Genomic DNA, 22,426 nt, shown 5'->3' on the forward strand with positions numbered 1-22,426 from the left:
CTCGTCTTACCTTGGCTATCCTATTGTATTCCAAGCAGTCCTGCAGCTCGAGTTTATCATTCTTTGATGCTATCACGGGCCTGGGAACAGCCAAAACCCATTACTTTTTACTAGCTGTAGAGGGTCCTCTGCTAGGCACAAGGTGGGAATGAGGGCCTGTGTTACAGAGATGTGCCCTAGCAGTGAACTTGGCTACAAATAAATGATGAAAATGATCCTGGCATGAACACGAGCCTGTGTGCCAAAGCCAAGGATGGGCTACCCCTAGAGGGGACAGCCCAGCATCCAGGAGGTAATGCTCCCCTGCCTGGACTTCAAAGTCAGGTTCCCATTGAGCAGGAACACTGCACGGGGTGGGGCAGGAGAAACCTCAGGTCCCAGCTCCACTGCTCACTAAGCTTGAGCGAGTCACACTACCCCATTGGGCTTCCTGTCTGTTTTAAAGTGAGGAGCTTGGAATAGATTTTTGTGGGTCTACCTGATACAATTATCACACCCACGGTTTGGTGGCTCACTGCTGGGGATACAGCCTCAGGAGACTTTAAAAGTAATGGAAACCGGCTGCAGTGGTTCCTACCCTTAATCCCAGCAATTTGGGAGTTCAAAGCAGGAGGATCGCTTAAGCCTAGGAGTTGGAGGCTACAGTGAGTTATGATTACAACACTGCACTCCAGCCTGGGAGATAGACTCTATCTGTTAAGGTTAAAAAAAAAAAAAGACTAAGCACCCCTTTAACTTTCACCCTTGAAAATTATTTTGCAAATGCAGAGAGAGGCAAACAGATGACTAAGAACAGCAAGGGCTAGAACTGAAAGTAGTTGAGCAGCTCCAGAACAGAAACCGGTGCAAGAGGACTGGACACAGGGACGGCCATAGTAACCTGTGTTAGGAATGTCAAGGCCAAACAACTCAGACATGAGAATGGGAGCCGTGCCTACAAGAGGGGCTGAGGAAATCACAACACATATTTCCCCTAGACTGGGAGATTTCCTTGACCTCACCTGCCAGGCTTCAAATGCTACCTCTATCCCCATTCCTACCTCCGCCATGGACCCAAGGAAGCTGAGGGCCCAGAAGAAAAGGACACTGCACAGCCCCACCTTGTGCTGACTGTAAGATTAAGCTCTAAACAAGCCAGATGACTTGGGTCTGTCCCCTAAATGATGCTTGACACACCCATCCTATAAGCCTGCAGAGCTTAGTCACAGCATCAGGTCTCACTGCTCTTTCCACCTCATAGCCTACACATCCAATGCATCAGCAAATGTCCTACCCTCCAGATATGTTGAATCTGACCCCTCCTTGCTAAGTCACAGGATTGCTGTACTGCAAACCCCAGGGGCCACCACTCACACTGTGTTCTCTATGGATGGCACCTCCTGGGGCACAACATCATAATCAGTCATCTCTCCTTCTTTGAGCAGTCTAGTCCCTTCACTTGTCTCCCCATTCCCACCTCCATCCTGTTATTGTCTATAATCCACCCAGAAACTACCATGAACCAAAGCACAATTCATCTCATCTGTAACTTCCCATGCCAAAGTGATTTCAGCGGTACCACATTAAGGCCCAAGTTACTTGGTCCTTCTATCCCAGCCACCCCACCTAGGGTGCTCTGAGCTGGTCTGGGGATGTTTCCCATCATCCCATCATCCCAGACCCTCTTCCCACCTGCAGTACTCTAATAAATGCATGGGTCCATCCCTTCACTTAGGGCCTTCGCTAGAATGAGAAGCCTTCCCCATCGACTCTTCCAATGTCCATCCACCAGCAATAAACCCCAAATCATTGTCTTTTCTCCCTCCCCCTTTGGCATGTCACTATCGACATGATGTGTTTAACCACGAAAATGGCAACAGTGTAACAGCGCCTGGCCTACTGGGAGCTCAAATGTTGAAAGCATTAACCCATTTAATTCCAGACACAGACATGGTACCCTAAGACTGGCTGCTTAGCCAAGTACACGGGGCAAGGTGACCAACAAAAATCCTCCAAGCTACCCCAGGACCCTCACCTCTGTCCACACTTCACTAAGTGGCAGAAGGTTATTATGTTTCCATGCCTCCTTCTACAGGAGAATGTTTTAAGCTCAACTCATTTGCAAGTCTGGGATGTCACATTACCATTACATTTTACATCCTGATTAGCAAGTTCTTCTCCTTGAAACCACATATAGAAGAGATAATTAATCCTCAGCAAAGCTGCTTTGCGGCTTTCAGCATGTCTGAAGAAGACTGTTTTTAGTATACGATAACAAAATATGAAATGCTCCTGGTGATGAGAATCTGAGGGACATAGTCTTCGGGCTATTGTTTGTCATAGCAGCTCTGCCACCTGGTTGGTCACCATGATCCTGGCCAAGATCGCTTCATCTCCGGGGCAGGAGGAAAGGCACCGCTAACAACAATCTACTTCCATTTCCAGACGGCTGTCCCTACATCAACGGGGAGGAGAGGTGAAGGGCAGGAGCATCAACAAGCTCAAGTCTTGAGAGATCCCTGGCAGGAAGGAGGTACACAGTCTGACCACATAACATGAGACTTGTATTTTTCTTTATTTTTTTGTAGAGACGGGGTCTCACTTTGTTGCCCAGGCTAGTCTAGAATTCCTGGGCTCAAGCGATCCTCCAGCCTCGGCCTCCCAAAGTGCTGGGATTACAGGCGTGAGCCACCGCACCCAGCCACGTGGGACTTTTACGATCAGGTCCATCGGCAGCTTACAACAGGTAAGAGTGGGACTCCTACAGAGATTCCCAGGTACTTGCTGAACATCTTAACAGGGATCAACCCGGATGACCACAGGTGGTCTGAAACCCAGGTATAACTATTTCTCAGCAGAGCCAGGTCTTTCTAGGAAGGCTTGGATGCCAGAGCTTGTTATCACGTATTTAACTTGGCTGTTACCTGACCCACTAAGAGCCCTTTGTTACCTGTTCATCCCAGGTAGGTTGCCCCAAAAGTATCGGGCCCTGTGAGCAGCAGAAACTTTGATGGCATCAATCATCACTGGATTACACTGCAGGGAGAAAGAAGATTGCTGTTAGGAGCCCATTATTAGTTTCGGTGTCAAGCAGACCTTTGCAGGTGACAGGGCTATTCCCTGACTATGGATGAGGCACGGATCCTCCAAAACAGGAAAGACCTACTGCCATCAGGAGGCTGGCTAGAGGACATGGTAAACGCCCTCATACTATGCCAACGGTAGGTAAAGAGATAAGGTCAAACCTGCAGATTCTGAGATGGTATCCCCTGGGACACGCCAGATTATTACAAAATATGATACACAGTGGGCTCAAGTGATCCTCCAACCTCAGCCTCCAAAATGCTAAGACTGCAGACATGAGCCACTGTGCCTGGTCTAAAGCAGTTTTCATATCAAAAATGAGAAAACTCTCTAGAGTAAAAAATTGACTCAAATCTCATGAGTTCTTTTTTTTTTTTTTTTTTTTTTGAGACGGAGTCTCGCTCTGTCGCCCAGGCTGGAGTGCAGTGGCGCAATCCCGGCTCACTGCAAGCTCCGCCTCCCAGGTTCACGCCATTCTCCTGCCTCAGCCTCTCCAAGTAGCTGGGACTACAGGCGCCCGCCACCACGCCCGGCTAATTTTTTGTATTTTTAGTAGAGACAGGGTTTCACCGTGGTCTCGATCTCCTGACCTCGTGATCCGCCCACCTCGGCCTCCCAAAGTGCTGGGATTACAAGCGTGAGCCACCGCGCCCGGCCAAATCTCATGAGTTCTTAACAGCAGATGATGGTTTCACCATTTCTGACTTCAAAGAGTTGGGCTGAGATTAGAGATCCTAATCCCTTCCTTGTACTGGCAGGGGATGGTGGCTCACATCTCTATCTCTAATCCCAACACGTTGGGAGGTGGGCGGATCGCTTGATCCCAGGAGACTAGGGTGTGCAACATACCAAGACCCTGTCTCTACCAAAAATACAAAAATTGGCTGGGCACGGTGGTGTACCCCTGTAGTCCCAGCTACTTGGGAGGCTGAGGTAGGAGGATTGCCTGAGCCCAGCTGTTTGAGGCTCCAGTGAGCTGTAATAATGCCACTGTCCTTCAGGCTGGGTGACAGAGCAAGACCCTGTCTCAAAAAAAATGTTTTCCATGTACTAACAGAACCCACTGAGTCCCTCACTATTGGATCTAGGCAGACCAAGAACGGGAAAGTCATTCCCAACTTTGGTGGTTGGCAACACCCACCAATCATCACTGCCAGCAGCGCTTTCCCTGCCCAGGCTGTCTGTGACAATCAGGTCCCCAGATTCCCTCACCTCCAGGAACCGCGAGATGTCCCTCTTGTCGCCAACCTTCATCGCTACAACATTCTCAAACATCCAGAAGAACGGCCGGTCATCACCCTCCTTGGGGCGTGAGTAATTCAGCAGGTGGTAAAATTCGAAGAAGAGCCGGCCTGTACCCTCTGTGCTCAGAAAAGATGACAGCACAGGGTTCACTTGAAACCTCCAGCCCAACCCACCGTATTCCCTGAGACCAACAGGTTCCCAGTGGCCTCCTGACAGTTCAGGGTGATGCCTACCAGTCTATGTCCACCTGAATGACAGCAGGGACACAGGCAGCAGCAGGGCACTATTTACTAGGGTATTTCCCTTGTGGGCTGAGGATTTACTATGGAGCGTAGGCAGCACCAACAGGCCCCTGACGCTGCCAGTAACTTGGCCAGAAGCAAGTGGATCCTTCTCAGGCCGCTGCACCTGGGCCAGTGGTCAGGTGACACAGGCTCTCCAGTGACTGCCAGAGAGAAGGATGCTCACCATACAGGCCTTTCCTGGCTGGATTCACATTTGAGAGATCGTTGCATGGGCTTCCGCCAATCACCAAGTCAAATGGGCCCCATTCTTCAATCTGAGAGAGAGAGAGAGTCAGGATGAGGATGTGGACAGAGGGAAAGAGAGCTGGACCCACTTTTAGAATCTTGCTTGGGGCTGGACGAGGTGGCTCACATCTGTAATCCCAGGGATGCTGACAGCGGGTGTGGATTACCTGAGGTCAGGAGTTCGAGACCAGCATGGCCAACATGGAGAAACCCTGTCTCTACTAGAAATATAAAAATTAGCCCGGCATGGTGGCAAGTGCCTGTAATCCCAGCACTTTGGGAGGCTGAGGCAGGAGAATCGCTTAAACCCAGGAGGCAGAGGTTACAGTGAGCTGAGATCATGCCACTGCACTCCAGGGGAGACTGTCTCCAGAAAAAAATAAAATCTTTCTTGGTCACCAACTCCACTTCTGACCCTAACCTAATGCTTAAGATTCCCACAGGATTTCAATCCTTGTTCCTGGGCTCTCAGGGATGGGGCCTACACGCGGGTTTCAGGGTGTGGAGGACTGGGGAAGACGACAGGAAGAGATGAGGCCCGCAAGGTACAGACTGCCCTCACATTTTTCTTTGTGATGTTCCTCACGTCGTTCACGTATTTGATATTCCCCTCGTGCTTCACGGTTCCAACAGCAATGGACTCCTCACACACTTCAGAGGCGACGTACTTTCCTACCTTTATGCCCAACTCTTTGAGGACTAGGTAGCCTGTGGGGGCCAGGGAGACACAGAAGCATAAACGATGCTGAGCACACAGTAGCTCATTTCCTCCACTCCCTGCTATGGTAAAATGAACAATTCTTCTTGACTGTATCACATGCGTTCAATCCAGCAAAGGCTGTACACACACTACACATACTGGCTGTGTAAACTCCGTATAGGAGGAAAAGAAGGGAACCAAAACCAGAGACGGCAGTAGTTGTTAACTAGTCTATCTCCAATTATACTTATGCACGTGGAATGAAAGATAACAGCACATAACAAAAAATAAAGTGTAACAGCTAAGACGTAAGTCCTTTTAAAATTACCAAGACTGCCCGGGAACGGTGGTTCATGCCTCTAATCCCAGCGGTTTGGGAGGCCAAGGTGGGCAGATCACTTGAGGTCAGGAATTCGAGACCAACCTGACCAACATAGAGAAACCCCGTCTCTACTAAAAATATAAAAATTAGCTGGGCGTGGTGGTAAGCACCTGTAATCCCAGCTACTCAGGAGGCTGAGGCAAGAGAATCACTTGAACCTCGGAGGTGGAGGCTGCAGTGAGCACAGATCACGCCATTGCACTCTAACCTGGGTGACAAAGGGAGACTCCATCTCAAAAAAATAAATAAAATTCAATGACCAAGACTGCAAGGTGGTTGAGAAGGTGGAGAGAAACAAGGAGACAGGGTTTTTTTCAGAGCTGGTAATCCCCAGGGATCTTTCTTGCCACTGATGTCAGACACCTTAACCATGCCTTCTGACTCCCTGGCTACCCTGTTGTGACACAATAACACAGCGTCTCCAGGTGTTGCCCAAACTCACCTGTCGCGATGCCATCAAACAATGACAGGACTCGAATGGGCCTCCTTCGGGCTGCGGGAATGGCAGGGTACAGCTTGGGGGCTTCCTGCCAGGTAAGGAAGGAGGTCATGGTGGTGAAGGCACAGGGAAAAGACTCAAGCTCTGAGGGAGGGGCAGGCTGACCCTGTTCAGAGGGCTTCAAACCTTGCTGTAGCCACCGCAAAAAGCCCACTGAAGGCTTGATGGGGATTGGGGAGACAGTGTGTACCACGTGAGCCTGCATTTGGCAAGGAATGGTCAATTTATCCTTGGACATGAGCCAGATATGTATGCACAGATGCGCACATGAAAAGGTATCACCCCAGATAGGAATGACCTAGGGCCTCCCTCTAAGAACTAGAAAATTCATTTCTACTGTTTCCTTCCCTCTCAGCTCTGCTAAACTCAGAAGGCTACAACCATTTCTTCATCAGGCCCCTGAAAATCCATATGCTGAGAAGCTGGCAAGGAGGAAGTGAACCCTGGCACGGCTGAAAACTGTGCAGAGGAGCTGTCAATTCGCCAGGTCTCTCAGCCGTTGAGGCTCCAAGAGGTTCCACTTGTACAATGTGTCTTTACTTCTATTACTCTGAGAATTCCAGAGTGTTCCAACACCCTGTGCCCCTGGGATCTGTGGTGGTAGAGTCAGGAGCCTGTGGCTTACGTATTCAAGCCCTGTGTCACTGGTGAAGAAGGCCTGCAGGCGCACGTTCCAGTCCTTCCGGCGCCGCAGGACGCCATGACAGCGCTGCGGGAGACACATGTAGCAGCTCCAGGGCTCCTGAAGCTTGGCCTCGGCCGCTGTGCCTGTGCCCACCAGCACCTCCAGGCACTCCACACAGAAGCACCTGGACCCAGTGGCAGGGAGAAGGGATGCCTTTGTCATCGAGCTGGTCTCCTGTGCCACCCCCTTACCACTTCCACAGGGAAATGCCAACCCCCTCCTGAAAGCTTACCTAGGATTGGCTGCTTAACAGCATAGCCTGCAGGGCCCTATGCAGTACGGGCTTCACTGACGTCTTCCTTGGATACCCCAACCCCCTTAATCCCACAGGCTCTCTGATCAGAAATGCTCTCCCAACAACCTACTTCATTCCATGGACACTTTGGATTACAGGCCAACTGGCAAGCCAGGGAATTAGCCTTCCCTGACACCCTACTCATCCCCTCCCTCATGCTCTTGGCCTATTAAGAACACTTCTAGCTGGGTGTGGTGGCTCACACCTATAACCCTGGGGCTTTGAGAGGCTGAGGTAGGAGAATGGCTTGAGCCCAAGGATTTGACATCAGCCGAGGCAGCATTTATTACACCCAGCTGATCTCAAATCCCTGGGCTCAACCCATTCTCCTACCTCAGCCTCCCACAGCCCCAGGGTTATAGGTGTGAGCCACCACACCCAAGGCCAGGCGGATCATGACTGTAATCCCAGAACTTTGGGAGTGCTGGGATTTGAGAGGCTGGGGCAGGTGAATCACCTGAGGTCAGGAGTTTGAGATAAGCCTGGTCAACATGGTGAAACCCTGTCTGTACTAAAAACACAAAAATTATCTGGGCGTGGTGCTCCACACTTATAATTCCAGCTACTTGGGAGGCTGAGGCACGAGAATTCCTTGTACCCTGGAGGCAGAGGTTGCAGTGAGCCAAGATTGTGCCACTGCATTCCAGCCTGGGTGACAGAGCAAGACTCCACCTCAAAAAAAAAAAAAAAAAAAAAAAGAATAACTAGCTGGGTGTGGTGGCATGTGCCTATAATCAAGCTGTTCAGGAGGCTGAGGTGGGAGGATTGTTTGAGCACAGGAACTGGAGGGTGCAGTGAACTATAATCATGTCACTGTACACCCTGGGCAACAGAGCGAGACCCTGTTTCAAAAAAAAGAGCCGTTCCCGGCCGGGCGCGGTGGCTCAAGCCTGTAATCCCAGCACTTTGGGAGGCCGAGGCGGGCGGATCACGAGGTCAGGAGATCGAGACCATCCCGGCTAACACAGTGAAACCCCATCTCTACTAAAAATACAAAAAATTGCGGGGCGCGGTGGCTCACGCTTGTAATCCCAGCACTTTGGGAGGCTGAGGCGGGCGGATCACGAGGTCAGGAGATCGAGACCACGGTGAAACCCATCTCTACTAAAAATACAAAAAATTAGCCAGGCGTGGTGGCGGGCGCCTGTAGTCCCAGCTACTCGGAGAGGCTGAGGCAGGAGAATGGCGTGAACCCGGGAGGCGGAGCTTGCAGTGAGCCGAGATTGCACCACTGCACTCCAGCCTGGGCGACAGAGCAAGACTCCGTCTCAAAAAAAAAAAAAAAAAAAAAAAAATACAAAAAATTAGCCGGACGTGTTGGCGGGCGCCTGTAGTCCCAGCTACTCGGGAGGCTGAGGCAGGAGAATGGCATGAACCCGGGAGGCGGAGCTTGCAGTAAGCCGAGATCGCGCCATTGCACTCCCGCCTGGGAGACAGAGCAAGACTCAAAAAAAAAAAGAGCCGTTCCCTATACATGAGTTCTCCTGCTCTGCTACCTGAGCTACCCGGGCTGATCCCTATACATGAGTTCTACTCCAATTATGCTACAACCACAGCCACCACAAAATATAAACCCTGTGTGCTGCTTCCAGGGCAAATTAGCTCCCTATTCCCATGCCTAGGATTCCATTCAACAGACAGCTGTCTGCAGACTGCAGGAACCTAGGAGCCTTGGGGACCCACCCACATCCAGCCCACAGGGCCCAGTGCTCACCGGCAGCAGCTTGTGTTGCTGCAGAGCAGCAGCTCTCGGCCCTCGCAGCACACAGTGCAGTAAGACTGATAGCCATCGTCGTCATACATGTAAAACAGCTCAAGGAAGCGATCCTGGCAGCCAGAGAGAAACACCAGTGAAATCGGAGACCAGAGAAGGGCAGGCCCTGCCGGCTTGCTGGTGGAGGCCCTAGGATACAGCCGCAGAACACACTGCTGGTGGCTTGGTGTCTTTTAAAAGGACAACTGGCTGTGACCCATGTGCCACTGGCCTCTGTGACAGCTGTCCCCCATCCTGCCCTACAGGCAGAGTGCAAGGCAGCTGGGATGAGTGGGCTTCACTGAGTCTCCACACAGGTGCTGTTGGGAAGGACAGGGGAGTTAGAGGAGGCAAGGGCAGGAAGGTCCAGGGCAGTGGTAGGAGGACTTACCCGGCATGTCTGACAGAGCCCCCCCTCAAAGAGAGGGTGGAAGGACACCGGGTTTTTTCTGCCACAAGACAAACAGCCATCTGTAAGAAAAACAGGGGTTGTGGCTTGTGGCAAGTGAGGCCCTGACACCAACTGCTGAAGCCTGGGGTCTCTCAGTTCCTAAGATTTCCCTCCAGGCCAGCAGCTTGCCAAGGACTCTTTGCGCCTCAGGCCATGCCTCACAGCTTCTACCTTTCAACAATGCTTCCAGGTGGCATCCCTACTTCACAGATGGGGAACATCAAGATGGGCAAGGGGCTGCCCCAGTAGAATGATGTCAGGCAGAATGCTGAGCAGGGGGACCTCCCTGGTGTGACAATCCTTGAGAAGCTTTAAATACTGGGACACTAAGGATTTTGTGGTGACTCCAATTGGCTTGTTGTCTCATGATAGGACTTGCCCACGCCCACACCCTGTAAACAGCAAATGGCTATAATTTCAGAATCCAGATCTTTTAACCAGTAGGCAACCCTGCCTTCCCTTCATATCACCAGGTCAGCACGGGAGTTGCATCCCTGGCTGGGTAGATAGGACTTTTATAAAACCCACGAACAAGCATCCCTACCTAGCCAGATGGGGGAGTGAGTCCTGGGGAATAGGATTTCTAAACCGAAGCTCTTCCCCGGGTTCTCTGGCTCAGGGATGTGGTGTTTTCCTATTCAACATTGAGTAACTGGGGGTTAAGGAAGCAAGGGAGACTTCATCGTCACACATTCTGTATTCCATGAGGTATATTCTGGCCACAGTATCCAATCCAGTGGCAATCCCCAGCCAGGGCAAGCAGACTATTTAGCCTGACGGTAGGCAAGTGACTAAAAGCTTGTTAGCTGCAGTTCTTCTTTGGGAAGGTTCATGATACCAGTAATCTTGGTTTTAGGTTATGGTTCTCCCGGCCGAAATGGCCCGGCTTCCCTTGTTCCTCACCATACCCTTCCTGTCCCTTTCTCTTACGGGGCACAATTGGGCAACTCATTCCATCAACTAGCAACTAAGATGCAGGGACCAGAAATAGGCCTTGGCCTGAGGTCAAGGAACAGAGTTCTGGGTTAAACTCTGACAGGGTAGATGAGCTAGGACAAGGCAGGCCTAGAGCCCTAGCCAGGGTGTGAAGGGGACGACTGGGAGGGAGAGAACGTTACCTTCCAGGCTGCTCTTGTTGTTGGCAACATCTGAAGCCATTTGTTCTATTGAGAAAAGAAGAAGGCATGAGATGAGGTCAGGGAGCCGGGTACGGATCAATTCCTGATCTGCAGCGTCCTCCTCCCATCTGCCCCATGATCCCAGGTCCCCAACAATCACCTCGGCTCTGATCTTCATCCCCTCGGTCTTTGCCGTTGTTATAGCAATTTGTTTTGAGGCGCTTGGGTGCGGGGCAGTAGTCAGAGGTGGCTGAGTCGTCAGCTGTGCGTCTTCGAGTCTTGTTCTCTGTGAAAGGTAATTAGACTGCAGCGTGGCTTGGTAGGAGGGTCCAGAGAGAATGCGGGCCCAGGACAAGACCATGCTATGCCTGGGTACCAGCTGCAATTAGGGCATGACAGGGGGTCCACACTGAATGTATATGGCCCCTTGATGGGCAACTCACAACAGGAGCTCATTCAAAACCCCTTGCACCCAGGATCCTTAACACATGTTTACAAGGTTTTAAAGGGCTACAATCAGGATGTAAAAATGACTCAGCTCAGAAAGCAAAGCTCAATTCAAAGCTAAAAGCCTGGCATACCCATGTCTGTGATATCTGACATGCTGGGCAGTAGGCATGGGGGGTGGCTACTGAGAACTTGAAACTTGAGGAAATGAATTCTGCATTTAATGTTAATTAAAACATTGACAAGTGAGTCAACTAACTGGCTCATTAGGACTAGCCTAGACATATGAGTCTACTTTCTCAAATGCATGTTTTACGAATTTAATTTGTGTTTAACCATCTACATCTGTATTTAGTTAATAATCTGTATATACTTAATACAGACCAAGTATTTTCATTGGAAATTTAGCATCAAAATTGAGATCTGTAAAATATGTAATATGTAAAGTATATAAAATAAGTGAAATTTTGAAAATAGCACTGTAAATGTAGACTATCTCAGTTTTTATAATAGCTGGATATTGAAATGCTAACATCTTGGAAATTTAGCTCTAAAAAAATCATGATTTGTATTAATTTCACCTGTTCCTTTCTTGTTGCCCAGGCTGGAGTGCAATGGCGCGGATCTTGGCTCACTGCAACCTCCGCCTCCTGGGTTCAAGAAATTCTCCTGCCTCAGCCTGTTACAGGCATGCAGCACCACATCTGGCTAATTTTTGTATTTTAGTAGAGACGGGGTTTCACCATGCTGGCCAGGCTGGTGAACTCCCGACCTCAAGGGATCTGCCTGCCTCAGCCTCCCAAAGTGCTGGGATTACAGGCATGAGCCACTGCACCTGGCTTCCTTTTTTCTTTCTTTTTTGTTTGTTTTGTTTTTTGTTTATTTGTTTTTGTTTTTTGTTTTTTGAGACAGGTTCTCAGTGTGTCACCCAGGCTGGAGTGCAGTGGCATGATCTTAGCAAACTGCAGCCTGACCTCCTGGGCTCAAGGGATCTTCCCACCTCAGCCTCCACAGGCACACACCACCTCACCCAGCTAATTCTGTATTTCTTGTAGAAACAGGGTTTCACCACGTTGCCCAGGCTGGTCTTGGAACTCCTGAGCTCAAGCAATCTGCCCACCTCAGCATCCCAAAATGCTGGGAAATCCAAGAGATGGTTATTTGCATCCCAAAATGCTGGGATTATAGGCGTGAGCCACCGAGCCCAGCACTTTTTAATTTTACATAATATGGCTCCCATTCTATAAATGGGATTTCGTAAAACCCATTTGTATTCCTATTCCATCTACACGGAAAATCTTAATGGACACGGTTAAATTTGACTCTGACCCTAGGAAAGAAAATTGTACAGCCATTAAAAATCATAAGGACCCTTTAGTGACAAAATGACATCAGAAAGTGCTTACAGTATTAATATTAATAAAGGGGAAAGCAGGAATCCAACTAGTGTTCAGAAAAATCTGGAAGGATGTGCAACCCAACGTTAACCTGGAGGGTATTTGTGAGGGTGGGATGTGAAGGGAGAGTGGGGAGGGAGTTCAGATTGACTTTTCAAGAAATTTGATTCTTTTCCAGTGACTATTTTATATGCAAAGAAATCAGAAGAAAGTGCATAGAAAACAGGGCACAGTCAAAAGATGGGAAGGAAATACCGTATTTCCTTGATTCTAATTTCCTACTGCCTGCACGACGCACCTTCGACTTATTAACCACTTTTGAGGGGAAAACAAAACAAAACAGAAAAAACATTACATTAAATGTTTGGACTGTTTTCTTTTTTGAGACAGTCTTGCTCTGTCGCCCAGGCTTGAATGCAGTGGTGCGATCTCGGCGCACTGCAACCTCTGCCTCCTGGGCTCAAGCCAATTCTCCCACCTCAGCCTCCCGGGTAGCTGGGACCACAGGCACATGCCAAGCACACCAGGCTAATTTTTCTGTTTTTCACCATGTTGTCCTGGCTGGTCTCGATCTACTCGCCTCAAGCGATCCGCCCGCCTCAGCCTCCCAAAGCGCTGGGATTAGAGGCGTGAGTCACTATGCCTGGCCTTTAAATGTATGGATTGTAAGACAAGTCCTGGATTTCTAGAAACCAGAGTTATCTTATAATGGGAGAAACATGGTACTGGTCAAAATGTGAGCAGGTGGCATATTCTTCTTTAACACTTTCCAATTTTCTCAAATGAGCATAGCTTAACTATTTTTTCCTTTAATAAAAAAGGTGCTAGTCAACACTGCATCCTTTCAAGACAGATGTCAGATTCAATACAAATTATATGCACATGACCATCAGCAAGAAAGTGGCCAGGGAAGCCAGATAGGGCTGGCACAGCCTTCGTATGCCTGGCTCCTATTTTTCCAACATTCAGAGTTGAGACCAGCTGCTAGAAAGCTGGGTGGGGTGTGCAGCAGGGGTGGCTGACTCTCCCAAGAAGTGGTCCCACCAGCAGAGGCAGCGGGTGCTGCCACGGGGACTCATTCCCACCTGGTTGCGTGTTGTTGGGTTTGAGGCCCTCGATCCCAGTGGGCTTGAAGCCCCCGTGGGCCCACTCCAACATGGGCTTCAGCTGGTCCTCCAATGAGTCTCCAGGGCTGCTGGGGAAGGTCTTGCCAGCTCGCACCCTAGCTTTCTGCAAAGGCAGAGTCTGTGATGAATGGGGGGTGGGGAGGAGGTGCTCGCCAGGCCACACCCAGGGATTCCCCCAGCCAGGGCCTACATTCCCCTTCACACTGGGCCCTTTCATAGCCAGACAGCTGTCCTGGGCTGTGGTATGTTTCAGAGGAAGGAGGGGCCTGTGCAGGGAGAGGCCTCAGAAGGGGGGTTGTGGTTAAATCTTTTCACGCAGGCACCAAATAGGATCTCTTCCCCCTAGGGAATGTCAGTGGTCACCTCCCTCTCAAAAGGCAGATACATCAGAATTAACTCTACCACCAAGATATAGAAGCCCCAGCCAGCACTATCTCATCTCCTCTGTATCTTATATAAGAAGGCACTAGATTTCTTGTTTTATCTCCCTAAAGATGTGGACATTAATTTGTGTCCTACATGAAGGACCAAGAGGATTTCAGTGTCTAATGAAGCCTTTAGCAATGAGAAGAGGTTGGCTCTTAAATGCTGAACAAAGGTGGGGAAAAAAAAATCAAGGTGAAGGGAGAAACAGGGTGTAATGGTTCGTAGGGGATAACACAGCTCACAGATAGAAGACAGCCGGCCTCCATTGCCGTCTTGCTGTGAACTCCACCTCTCATAAGGAGGCTCTGAGGTCTCTGGAAAAGCACATTCACTGATACGAATATTGCACCCTTAACTGCCCGTGCTCTTTCCTTCTGATTCAGTTAGTGGTCCCAACAAGTGGCAGCTGGGATGTCTCAAATCCCTTTGTTGGGAGGCCCAATCCAGTGGCCATGATGTTATATTGGCATTTACCTCCTCCCTGGCCACCCTGTCCCCTCCAAACCACCCTTGGCAACACTGAGCTAGGTTTCTGTGGGTCTCTTGTTTCATCCCTGCTCTCAGGGCCTAGCCCTCATTCCCTCATCCCATGTTACCTCCAGAGCATGGTACATGGCTTTTCGATAGGAGACGAGCTTATTGAAGGTGGCCAAATTAAAGTGCTGGCTGAACAGCCCCAGTGCCACCAGTTTGTCTGCAGAGACCTAAAAGAGAAAGACATCATCAACATCCACCTACAGGTGTGTCCCAGGTGCCATGTCTATCACAATGTTGTCCATGAGATGCAGAAGATTTTCATACACTTTAACCAAGACACCATTCCTGGGGATAAAGTCCACAGATACCTATTTGAAAGGAAGGAAAGAAAAAAGCAGAAAAACAGAAATGACAGAGTCTCAACACACAGATATCCAGAACCTTGTTAGTTATGACACTTCCACTGTGGAAAAGGAGGATACACTGAATGAAGGCAATTAGGCGAACCCTGTGTTTGTACACATTTTCCAAGCAGGTGTCCCTGGTGTGGACCCCTGAGGCTCAGTTGTAATATTCTCCGTGGCTGCTCCAGCATTGAGGGTTTGCACATATTCCTTCTTTCCTAAGCATGATAATTGTTTACTCTTTACCCTTTTATTAAAATGAGTTCACTTAATGAATGTGTTTAGAAAACAGTGCTTGACACAGTCAGCACCTTTCACTTGTGATTATTTAACTTTAGTTCTTGTGATTTAATCCATATTCCACAAGTCTCCTGATGTACCAAGTCCCTGGACCAAGCATGAACTGACTGAGTTGCCAGTGAGAGAGAAAATGGCCGTTCAGGGATGCTAATCAGAACTGAAAGGCCAGACATAGTGGCTCGGGCCTATATTCCTTCCCAGCACTTCGGGAGCGGGAGTTGGGAGGATCTCTTGAGCCCAGGAGTTCGACTAGCCTGGACAACACAGCAAGACCCCATCTCTACAAAAACTTTTAAGAGCCAAACACAGTGGTGTGCACCTGCAGTCTCAGCTGCTCTGTAAAGGCAGAAGGATTGCTTGAGCCCAGGTGATTGAGGCTGCATTGAGCCAAGACAGTGCCACTGCACTCCAACCTGGGTGACAGCGAGGACCTCATCTCTTAAAAAAAAAAAAAAAAAAAAAAAAGGAACTGAAAGACACAGGGAATGTTCTATTCTCCATAAAGAGTGCTCACACTCATGCAAACCTCCATTTTATCATGGGAAGCCTGACTTCCTATATGGGGGTGTGACCACCACTGGGGAGAAAATACTGTGGCTCTGGTAGGGGGGAAAAAAAATCGCTCCAACACAAGTGCTGGTTCCAGCGCCCAGTGGCTCCAATACACCCCAAACAGCGCACACATGCTGAGCAGGGACTTGCCCAGGCCAGACCCAGGTCCCATATTGTCATCTCATCCCCTAATGCTGACAGCCCCACACTGCATTGTATTAGCCTCAGACTCTGTCTTGCAAAGTGCATTTTATGTCTCAACGGGGCAAAGCAATTGCAAACAATCCATCTTCCTTCACTTGACAGAAGTTAACTGCTCTCCCATCCCTGGAAGTAGCTGCCTCCCTGCCAGCATGGGCCCAGGACTTGTCCTCCCTCTGCTGGTCACAGCAGGCAACTGCATGCAGGGGCTCTCCTACAAAGGAGACTCCACACCCAATATATTATTGTAGCCCTTGGGAAACTTCAATTCGCCCATGGCAAATGGCCCCATGGTAGCTCAGTTCCTGGGAAAAACAATCTCTGCTTGAGGCTGAATCCCAGGAATAGACAGCCCTTCCCTCAATCCTGCCTGGCTTGCTGCTGCTGCAACTTGCCCAATGACCTTAGGCACCTAACTTAGCCTCTCTCAGGGCTCTGAGGGTAGGACTAACATTTACTTCTAAGAGACCATCACAGGATAGGTCTGTCTGATTAAAATCTTTGTTGAGGCCAGGCGTAGTGGCTCCCGCCTGTAATCCCAGCACTGGGAGGCCGAGGCGGGTGGATCATCTGAGGTCAGGAGATGGAGACCAGCCTGGCCAACATGGTGAAACCCAGTCTGTACTAAAAATGCAAATATTAGCAGGGTGTGGTGGCAGGTGCCTGTAACCCCAGCCACTCAGGAGGCTGAGGCAGGAGAATCGTTTGAACCTGGGAGGCAGAGGTTGCGGTGACCCAAAATCTCACCACTGCACTCCAGTCTGGGCAACAGAGTGAGACTCCATTCTCCCCACCCCCCAAAAAAAATCTTTGTTGAAAGAGTGTAAGAATCAAAACAGTCTAGTTATGCCCAACACAGCTCTTCCCCAGCTAAATTTCATTACCAAGAAAGATTTTAAAAGGCTAGTATCAATCATCAAGAGACTCTGAAATCACCAAGTCTACTAAAAACCCTTTTCACAACTGATACCAGGTGACACTAAACCCAACTGCATGCCTTTCTCTCCCCAGGGCTAAATGACAAGAGGCCGCAGCCATGCTTCCGGTCTCTTCCAGGCTTCTCCACTGAATACTTTTGGGTACCTGCTCATGTGGCCACTCCTGGCCCCTCAGAGTCCACACTGGTGATTCTGCCCCCAAAAGATAAATCTAAGAAATAACATAAAATCCAACTGCCCACGGATCCAGAACTTTCTAGCACTTTTGTCCCCTGTATGAGTGGAATCTGCTGTAGCTGGTTAACACAGCAAGTCTTGTCCTTCTTCCCAGACAGTGTGAAGGCATAGGCTCACACATCTGCAGAAGACAATCCCAGGCCTTTGTCTTCAAAGGAAGGCAGGCAGGCACAGCCTTAGGCCTGCAGAGCCCCTTGCCCTTCCCCGGACTCACCTCGGAGAACTTGCCATCGCCAAACCACTGGACCCACCGCATGCCAGACATAGCCTGTCGCTTGGAGGTGGCCTTCCAAGACACCACCATGGCGGGCCACCAGGAGAAGCCCTTGATCTTTCCCCACACGAGGTCCCCTATTCCAAACTCCTTCCCATCCTGGAAGAACAACCACATGAAGAAATCCCAGTGAGGAGAGGCCATCCTGGGCCAAGTCCTGTCCACTCCATTGTCCCTGAGGGCAACAAAAAGCTTGCCATAAAATGCAAGATGTAGCCAGACACCGTGGCTCATGCCTGTAATTCTCAGTACTTTGGGAGAACGAGGCGGGGGGGATCGCTTGAGGCCAGGAGTTGGATACCAGCCCGGGCAACATAGCAAGACTCCATTTCCACAAAAGAATTTATAAAGTAGCTGGGCTTGGTGGTGCATGCCTATAGTCCTAGCTACTAAGGAGGCTGAGATAGGAGGATCGCTTGAGGCCAGGAGTTTGAGACTAGCCTGGGCACCATAGTGAGATCCCTTCTATACAAAGTAAAACGTAGTAATGGACATAGAAAAAATGGATCCTAACAACACATAAATACATACACGTGTAAGGAGTCTTCATGCAGCAATGCTTGAATAAAAGCATAAACAACCTGAATTGGTTAATTAAGCTATGATCCAGACCACTGGATTTATTATACAGACATGAACCTCAGGCAACTCTAGTTCTTTTTTTTTTTTTTTTTTTTTTTTTTTTTTTTTTTTTGAGACGGAGTCTCGCTCTGTCGCCCAGGCTAGAGTGCAGTGGCGCAATCTCGGCTCACTGCAAGCTCCGCCTCCCGGGTTCACGCCATTCTCCTGCCTCAGCCTCTCCGAGTAGCTGGGACTACAGGCGCCTGCCACCGCGCCCGGCTAATTTTTTGTATTTTTAGTAGAGACGGGGTTTCACCGTGGTCTCGATCTCCTGACCTCGTGATCCGCCCGCCTCGGCCTCCCAAAGTGCTGGGATTACAAGCGTGAGCCACCGCGCCCGGCCTTCTAGTTCTTAATAGAAGAAAAAAGCAAGTCTACAAAGGTATAATACGTACAATATATACAGTATGTGCTCTCTGATGAACAGAATCACAATACGTATTGTCAGGCCTCTGAGCCCAAGTCAAGCCATCGCATCCCCTGTGACTTGCACCTTTACGCCCAGATGGCCTGAAGTATCTGAAGAATCACAGAAGAAGTGAATATGCCCTGCCCCGCCTTAACTGATGACATTCTACCACAAAAGAAGTGAAAATGGCCGGTCTTTGCCTTAACTGATGACATTACCTTGTGAAAGTCCTTTTCCTGGCTCATCCTGGCTCAAAAACCTCCCCCACTGAGCACCTTGTGACCCCCACTCCTGCCCGCCAGAGGACAAACCCCCTTTGACTGTAATTTTCCTTTACCTACCCAAATCTTATAAAATGGCCCCACCCCTATCTCCCTTTGCTGACTCTCTTTTTGGACTCAGCCCACCTGCACCCAGGTGAAATAAACAGCTTTATTGCTCACACGAAGCCTGTTTGGTGGTCTCTTCACAGGGGCGCACATGAAATGTATAACGTATGCAGTTGCAGTCCTTACATAAATGTCATGTTGAGAAAAATCACAGTATTCACGCAGTAAATACTGGCATTTGACTTATGTCTGGGAGAGGATTAAGGTAAAGAAAGGACCGTGGTGCATATGGAAGATACTTAGAATTCAAACATGTCAATTATTACAATTACAAAACTTCTAACAACTGTTGTCGCTCTATGTTACCAACAGTAGCAGGTAACTGGTTTTTCCCCGTGTTCAGGGTCCTCAGTCACCCTGGGCAGGAGCCCCTCTCGGCCATACCTGATACTCTGAACTGTCTCCATCTCCACTGCCTGCCTCCACCTGCGGGGACTCCAGGCCCCCCTGCTGGCTGTCCTGGGCTAGGCGGGCGTAGGGGGTACTGCTGCTCTGGGGCGTCCCATGTGTGTCCTCGGTGTCGTCTGTGAGGTCGATGGTAAGGTAAGAGCCGGGAGGGGACGGCCATGGCGTTCCTGTCGATGCTGTTGCCCGCCGTCTCAGGGACTATGGACAGAGGGACACATAGTTTGGGCCAGAGCAAAGGATGTCAGTGACCAGAGACCAACGGCAACCCCATATGCCTCCTAGGCAAAAAGAAAGAGCAAAGACCGAAGAAGTTAAAGAGAACAGAGACCGCTGAAGAAACTTTTCCAGGAACATGTATCCCTTAAGAGGTGGGAGAAAGTCATTGTAGCTGTCCCAGAGACAGAGACAGAAAGATGACAAAGGCACAAATGATGGGTAATGACAAGGGACTCTCAGAGAGTAAAGTGTTGCCATACCCCCTAGGGTTGCCTCAAGACAGGTGAAGAAGACATGAGGGAGAAGACAGTTCTGGAAGTCAGTGTTTTCTACCTTGTTTCCAAGTTACAACAAGAACCAAGTCAACAGGGAAAGCTTCCATTCCCAACAGAGTGCCATCTGAGATCAGACCAGGAGAGAAGCCAACAGGCTTACGGGAAGCTTACCCAGGAGAGGAAAGAAAAAGCAAGAACCTGAAAAGCAGTGTGAAAAAAGGACACAGATTATCCACCAGCCACAGCCAGTAGTGCAGTGAGTAAGGCATATCTCCCAGTTAGAGACTGGGGGCAGGGGTCTGGGCATCTGGGGAACCAACCCTGGTAGCCGGGAACTCCACAGGGGACTCGTCCACATGGTTGCGGCCCTGCCGGCCTCGGGTGGAACGTGGGGAAGGCCTGTGCCTCTCCCGGCTGGAGACACTGTTGTTATTTCGAGTTCGGACCTGGAAGCAAGAGAGGACACTCACTGGGCCTTAGGTGACTGGAGGCCTGGGGTCTGGCGGGGCCAGGAGGATTAGGCCTTGAGGTGGCCAAGGAGACCTGGTAGCCAGCTTCAGGACAACTGGAAGTGAACAGGTGATGAGGTGGGACTCTGGACTGAGTCCAGCCAGAATTCCCCAGTTCTTGGAATAGAGGTGGTAGGGTGGCCAGCTAGGCTGCCCGACAATTCCCAGCAGGTCCTGCTCTGCCTGTCACAGCAGACAGACTTGGCCAGCTGAAATGGCACCTGCCAACTGGGATTGAAAAATGAAAATCTGGCCAAGCGCAGTGGTTCATGCCTGTATACCCAGCACTTTGGGAGGCCAAGGCGGGCAGATCACTTGAGATCAGAAATTCGGGATCATCCTGGATAAAATGGTGAAACCCCATCTCCACTAAAAATGCAAAAATTAGCCAGGCGTGGTGGTGGGTGCCTGTAGTCACAGCTACTCAGGAGGCTGAGGCAGGGAGGCAGAGGTTGCAGTGTGCTGAGATCACGTCACTGCACTCCAGCCTGGGCAACAGAGTGAGACTGCATCTCAAAAAAACAGAAAAAAAACAAAAAAAACAAAGAAAGAAAAATTCATGTTCACTCTAAAACAAACTTTTATGTCAAAGAAGCATAAGGCCAATTACTGGGTTCAGGAAGGCACCAGATCATCAAGATGGAACAGAATTCCTTAGGCTCTATGTTCATTGTCAAAAATGGCATGAATTTGGTTGTTGCAGAACCTGTGTGGAAATTCTGCATAGAAGAGTTGATGTTTAACCTCAGGTAAGTTGCTAGAATCTTCTCTCATCTCCATAAAGGGGATGATACAGATCATATCCTGGGAAGGGAAGACTGTAACCCACACCTGGGACAGTAATTGTCAGTCTGGTCTCTGAAGGGCTGGGTGACCATAAGCAATAACTGCCTTCCCATTGCCATACCTCAAAACTCTGAGCCACAAAATACACCCACAGAAGTGGTGGACTCCCTAGGTCATGAGCAGCTGAGCCATCCACCCTGCAAACTCTATCACCCTTAGGCACCTCCAAGAGTGTTACAAGAAAGAACTTAAAAACCACCTGAAAGAAATGGCACATACAGAAAATCTTCCAGCCGGGCGCAGTGGCTCACGCCTGAAATCCCAGCACTTTGGGAGGTCAAGGTGGGTGGATCACCTCAGGTCAAGAGTTCGAGACCAGCCTAGCCAACATGGTGAAACTTCATCTCTACTAAAAATACAAAAACTGGCCGGGTGTGGTGGTAGGTGCCTGTAGTCCCAGCTACTTGGGAGGCTGAGGCAGGAGAATCGTTTAGACCCAGGAGGCAGAGGTTGCAGTGAGCTAAGATCGCGCCATTACACTCCAGCCTGAGCAACACAGCGAGACTCTGTCTCAGAAAAAAAAAAAAGAAAAAAGAAAACCCTCCAACAACAGTCCAAGAGCCTTATTTATATTTTCTAGTTTCAAAACATTTTTTCATCACCTTCTCTCTTAAAAGCTCCCCTAGGGAGCCATGCTATGTATGTAGCATGCTATGTATGCTATGTAGAGTGGTGGCCACAAGTGCTTTGGCTCGGGGTGTGGCTACTTACAGCTAGGCTTTCTGACCGAGTCCTGGTTTCCCGGAAGAGCTTTGGCATCACTGGGGTGTCAGAGCCATCCCCATCTTCCCCGTCGCCATCGCCTGTCAAGTCCTTTATAAGGAAACATGATGAACATGATGAAGACCCCAGGGTATCAGCAAGTCAAAGAAACAAGGCAACTGCAATATGCAAGACTGATCATCTGTGCCTGGCAGGGAGACCGGGTCACTCATCACAACACAACGCATATGGGTGCAGACACAGGCCAACCACGACAGATGCCCCAGAAGCAATGGCACGAAACCTGCACCATGTCATCAGGGCTTCCTCGTGCAGGCCTCACACCTCACACCAAAACCCAACATAAGCCAAAGACAAAAGCTGAAGCAGCGAGCAGCTAGGTCTGGCTGGAGTGTTAAGCACTTGCCTTCACTCACCAACTGTATGGCTTTGAGTCCATTTCCCTCATTTTAAAATTAGAATAACAGTACTTCCCTCATAGCACAACAGGGTTACATTAAGAATCAAATAATATGCCGGGTGTGGTGGC

At 49.6% G+C, this 22,426-nt stretch overlaps 1 protein-coding gene across 19 annotated transcripts in view; it reads right to left on the bottom strand.

Moving 5' to 3' along the window:
• DNMT3B (DNA methyltransferase 3 beta) overlaps positions 1-22,426 on the bottom strand; it is a 49,670-nt gene that overhangs the window by 3,914 nt on the left and 23,330 nt on the right. For 5 of the 19 annotated variants that reach the window (XM_063633708.1, XM_055266767.2, XM_063633706.1 and 2 more), the window contains exons 4-20: positions 21,886-21,987; positions 20,140-20,265; positions 19,305-19,526; positions 17,442-17,600; positions 14,715-14,822; positions 13,651-13,795; positions 10,882-11,007; positions 10,722-10,766; positions 9,544-9,623; positions 9,114-9,226; positions 7,045-7,228; positions 6,363-6,447; positions 5,401-5,546; positions 4,777-4,867; positions 4,276-4,424; positions 2,930-3,015; positions 11-80 (exon numbers count right to left, since the gene is read on the bottom strand). In XM_063633708.1, coding sequence (XP_063489778.1) covers positions 11-80; positions 2,930-3,015; positions 4,276-4,424; positions 4,777-4,867; positions 5,401-5,546; positions 6,363-6,447; positions 7,045-7,228; positions 9,114-9,226; positions 9,544-9,623; positions 10,722-10,766; positions 10,882-11,007; positions 13,651-13,795; positions 14,715-14,822; positions 17,442-17,600; positions 19,305-19,526; positions 20,140-20,265; positions 21,886-21,987 — 2,037 coding nt within the window. Of the gene's footprint in view, positions 1-10; positions 81-2,929; positions 3,016-4,275; positions 4,425-4,776; positions 4,868-5,400; positions 5,547-6,362; positions 6,448-7,044; positions 7,229-9,113; positions 9,227-9,543; positions 9,624-10,721; positions 10,767-10,881; positions 11,008-12,820; positions 12,881-13,650; positions 13,796-14,714; positions 14,823-17,441; positions 17,601-19,304; positions 19,527-20,139; positions 20,266-21,885; positions 21,988-22,426 lie in introns of all 19 variants that reach the window. The other 14 variants (XM_055266768.2, XM_063633711.1, XM_063633716.1 and 11 more) reach the window with 8 other exon arrangements.

Source organism: Symphalangus syndactylus, chromosome 24 (genome assembly GCF_028878055.3).
Source record: "Symphalangus syndactylus isolate Jambi chromosome 24, NHGRI_mSymSyn1-v2.1_pri, whole genome shotgun sequence".
Classification (NCBI taxonomy): domain Eukaryota; kingdom Metazoa; phylum Chordata; class Mammalia; order Primates; family Hylobatidae; genus Symphalangus; species Symphalangus syndactylus.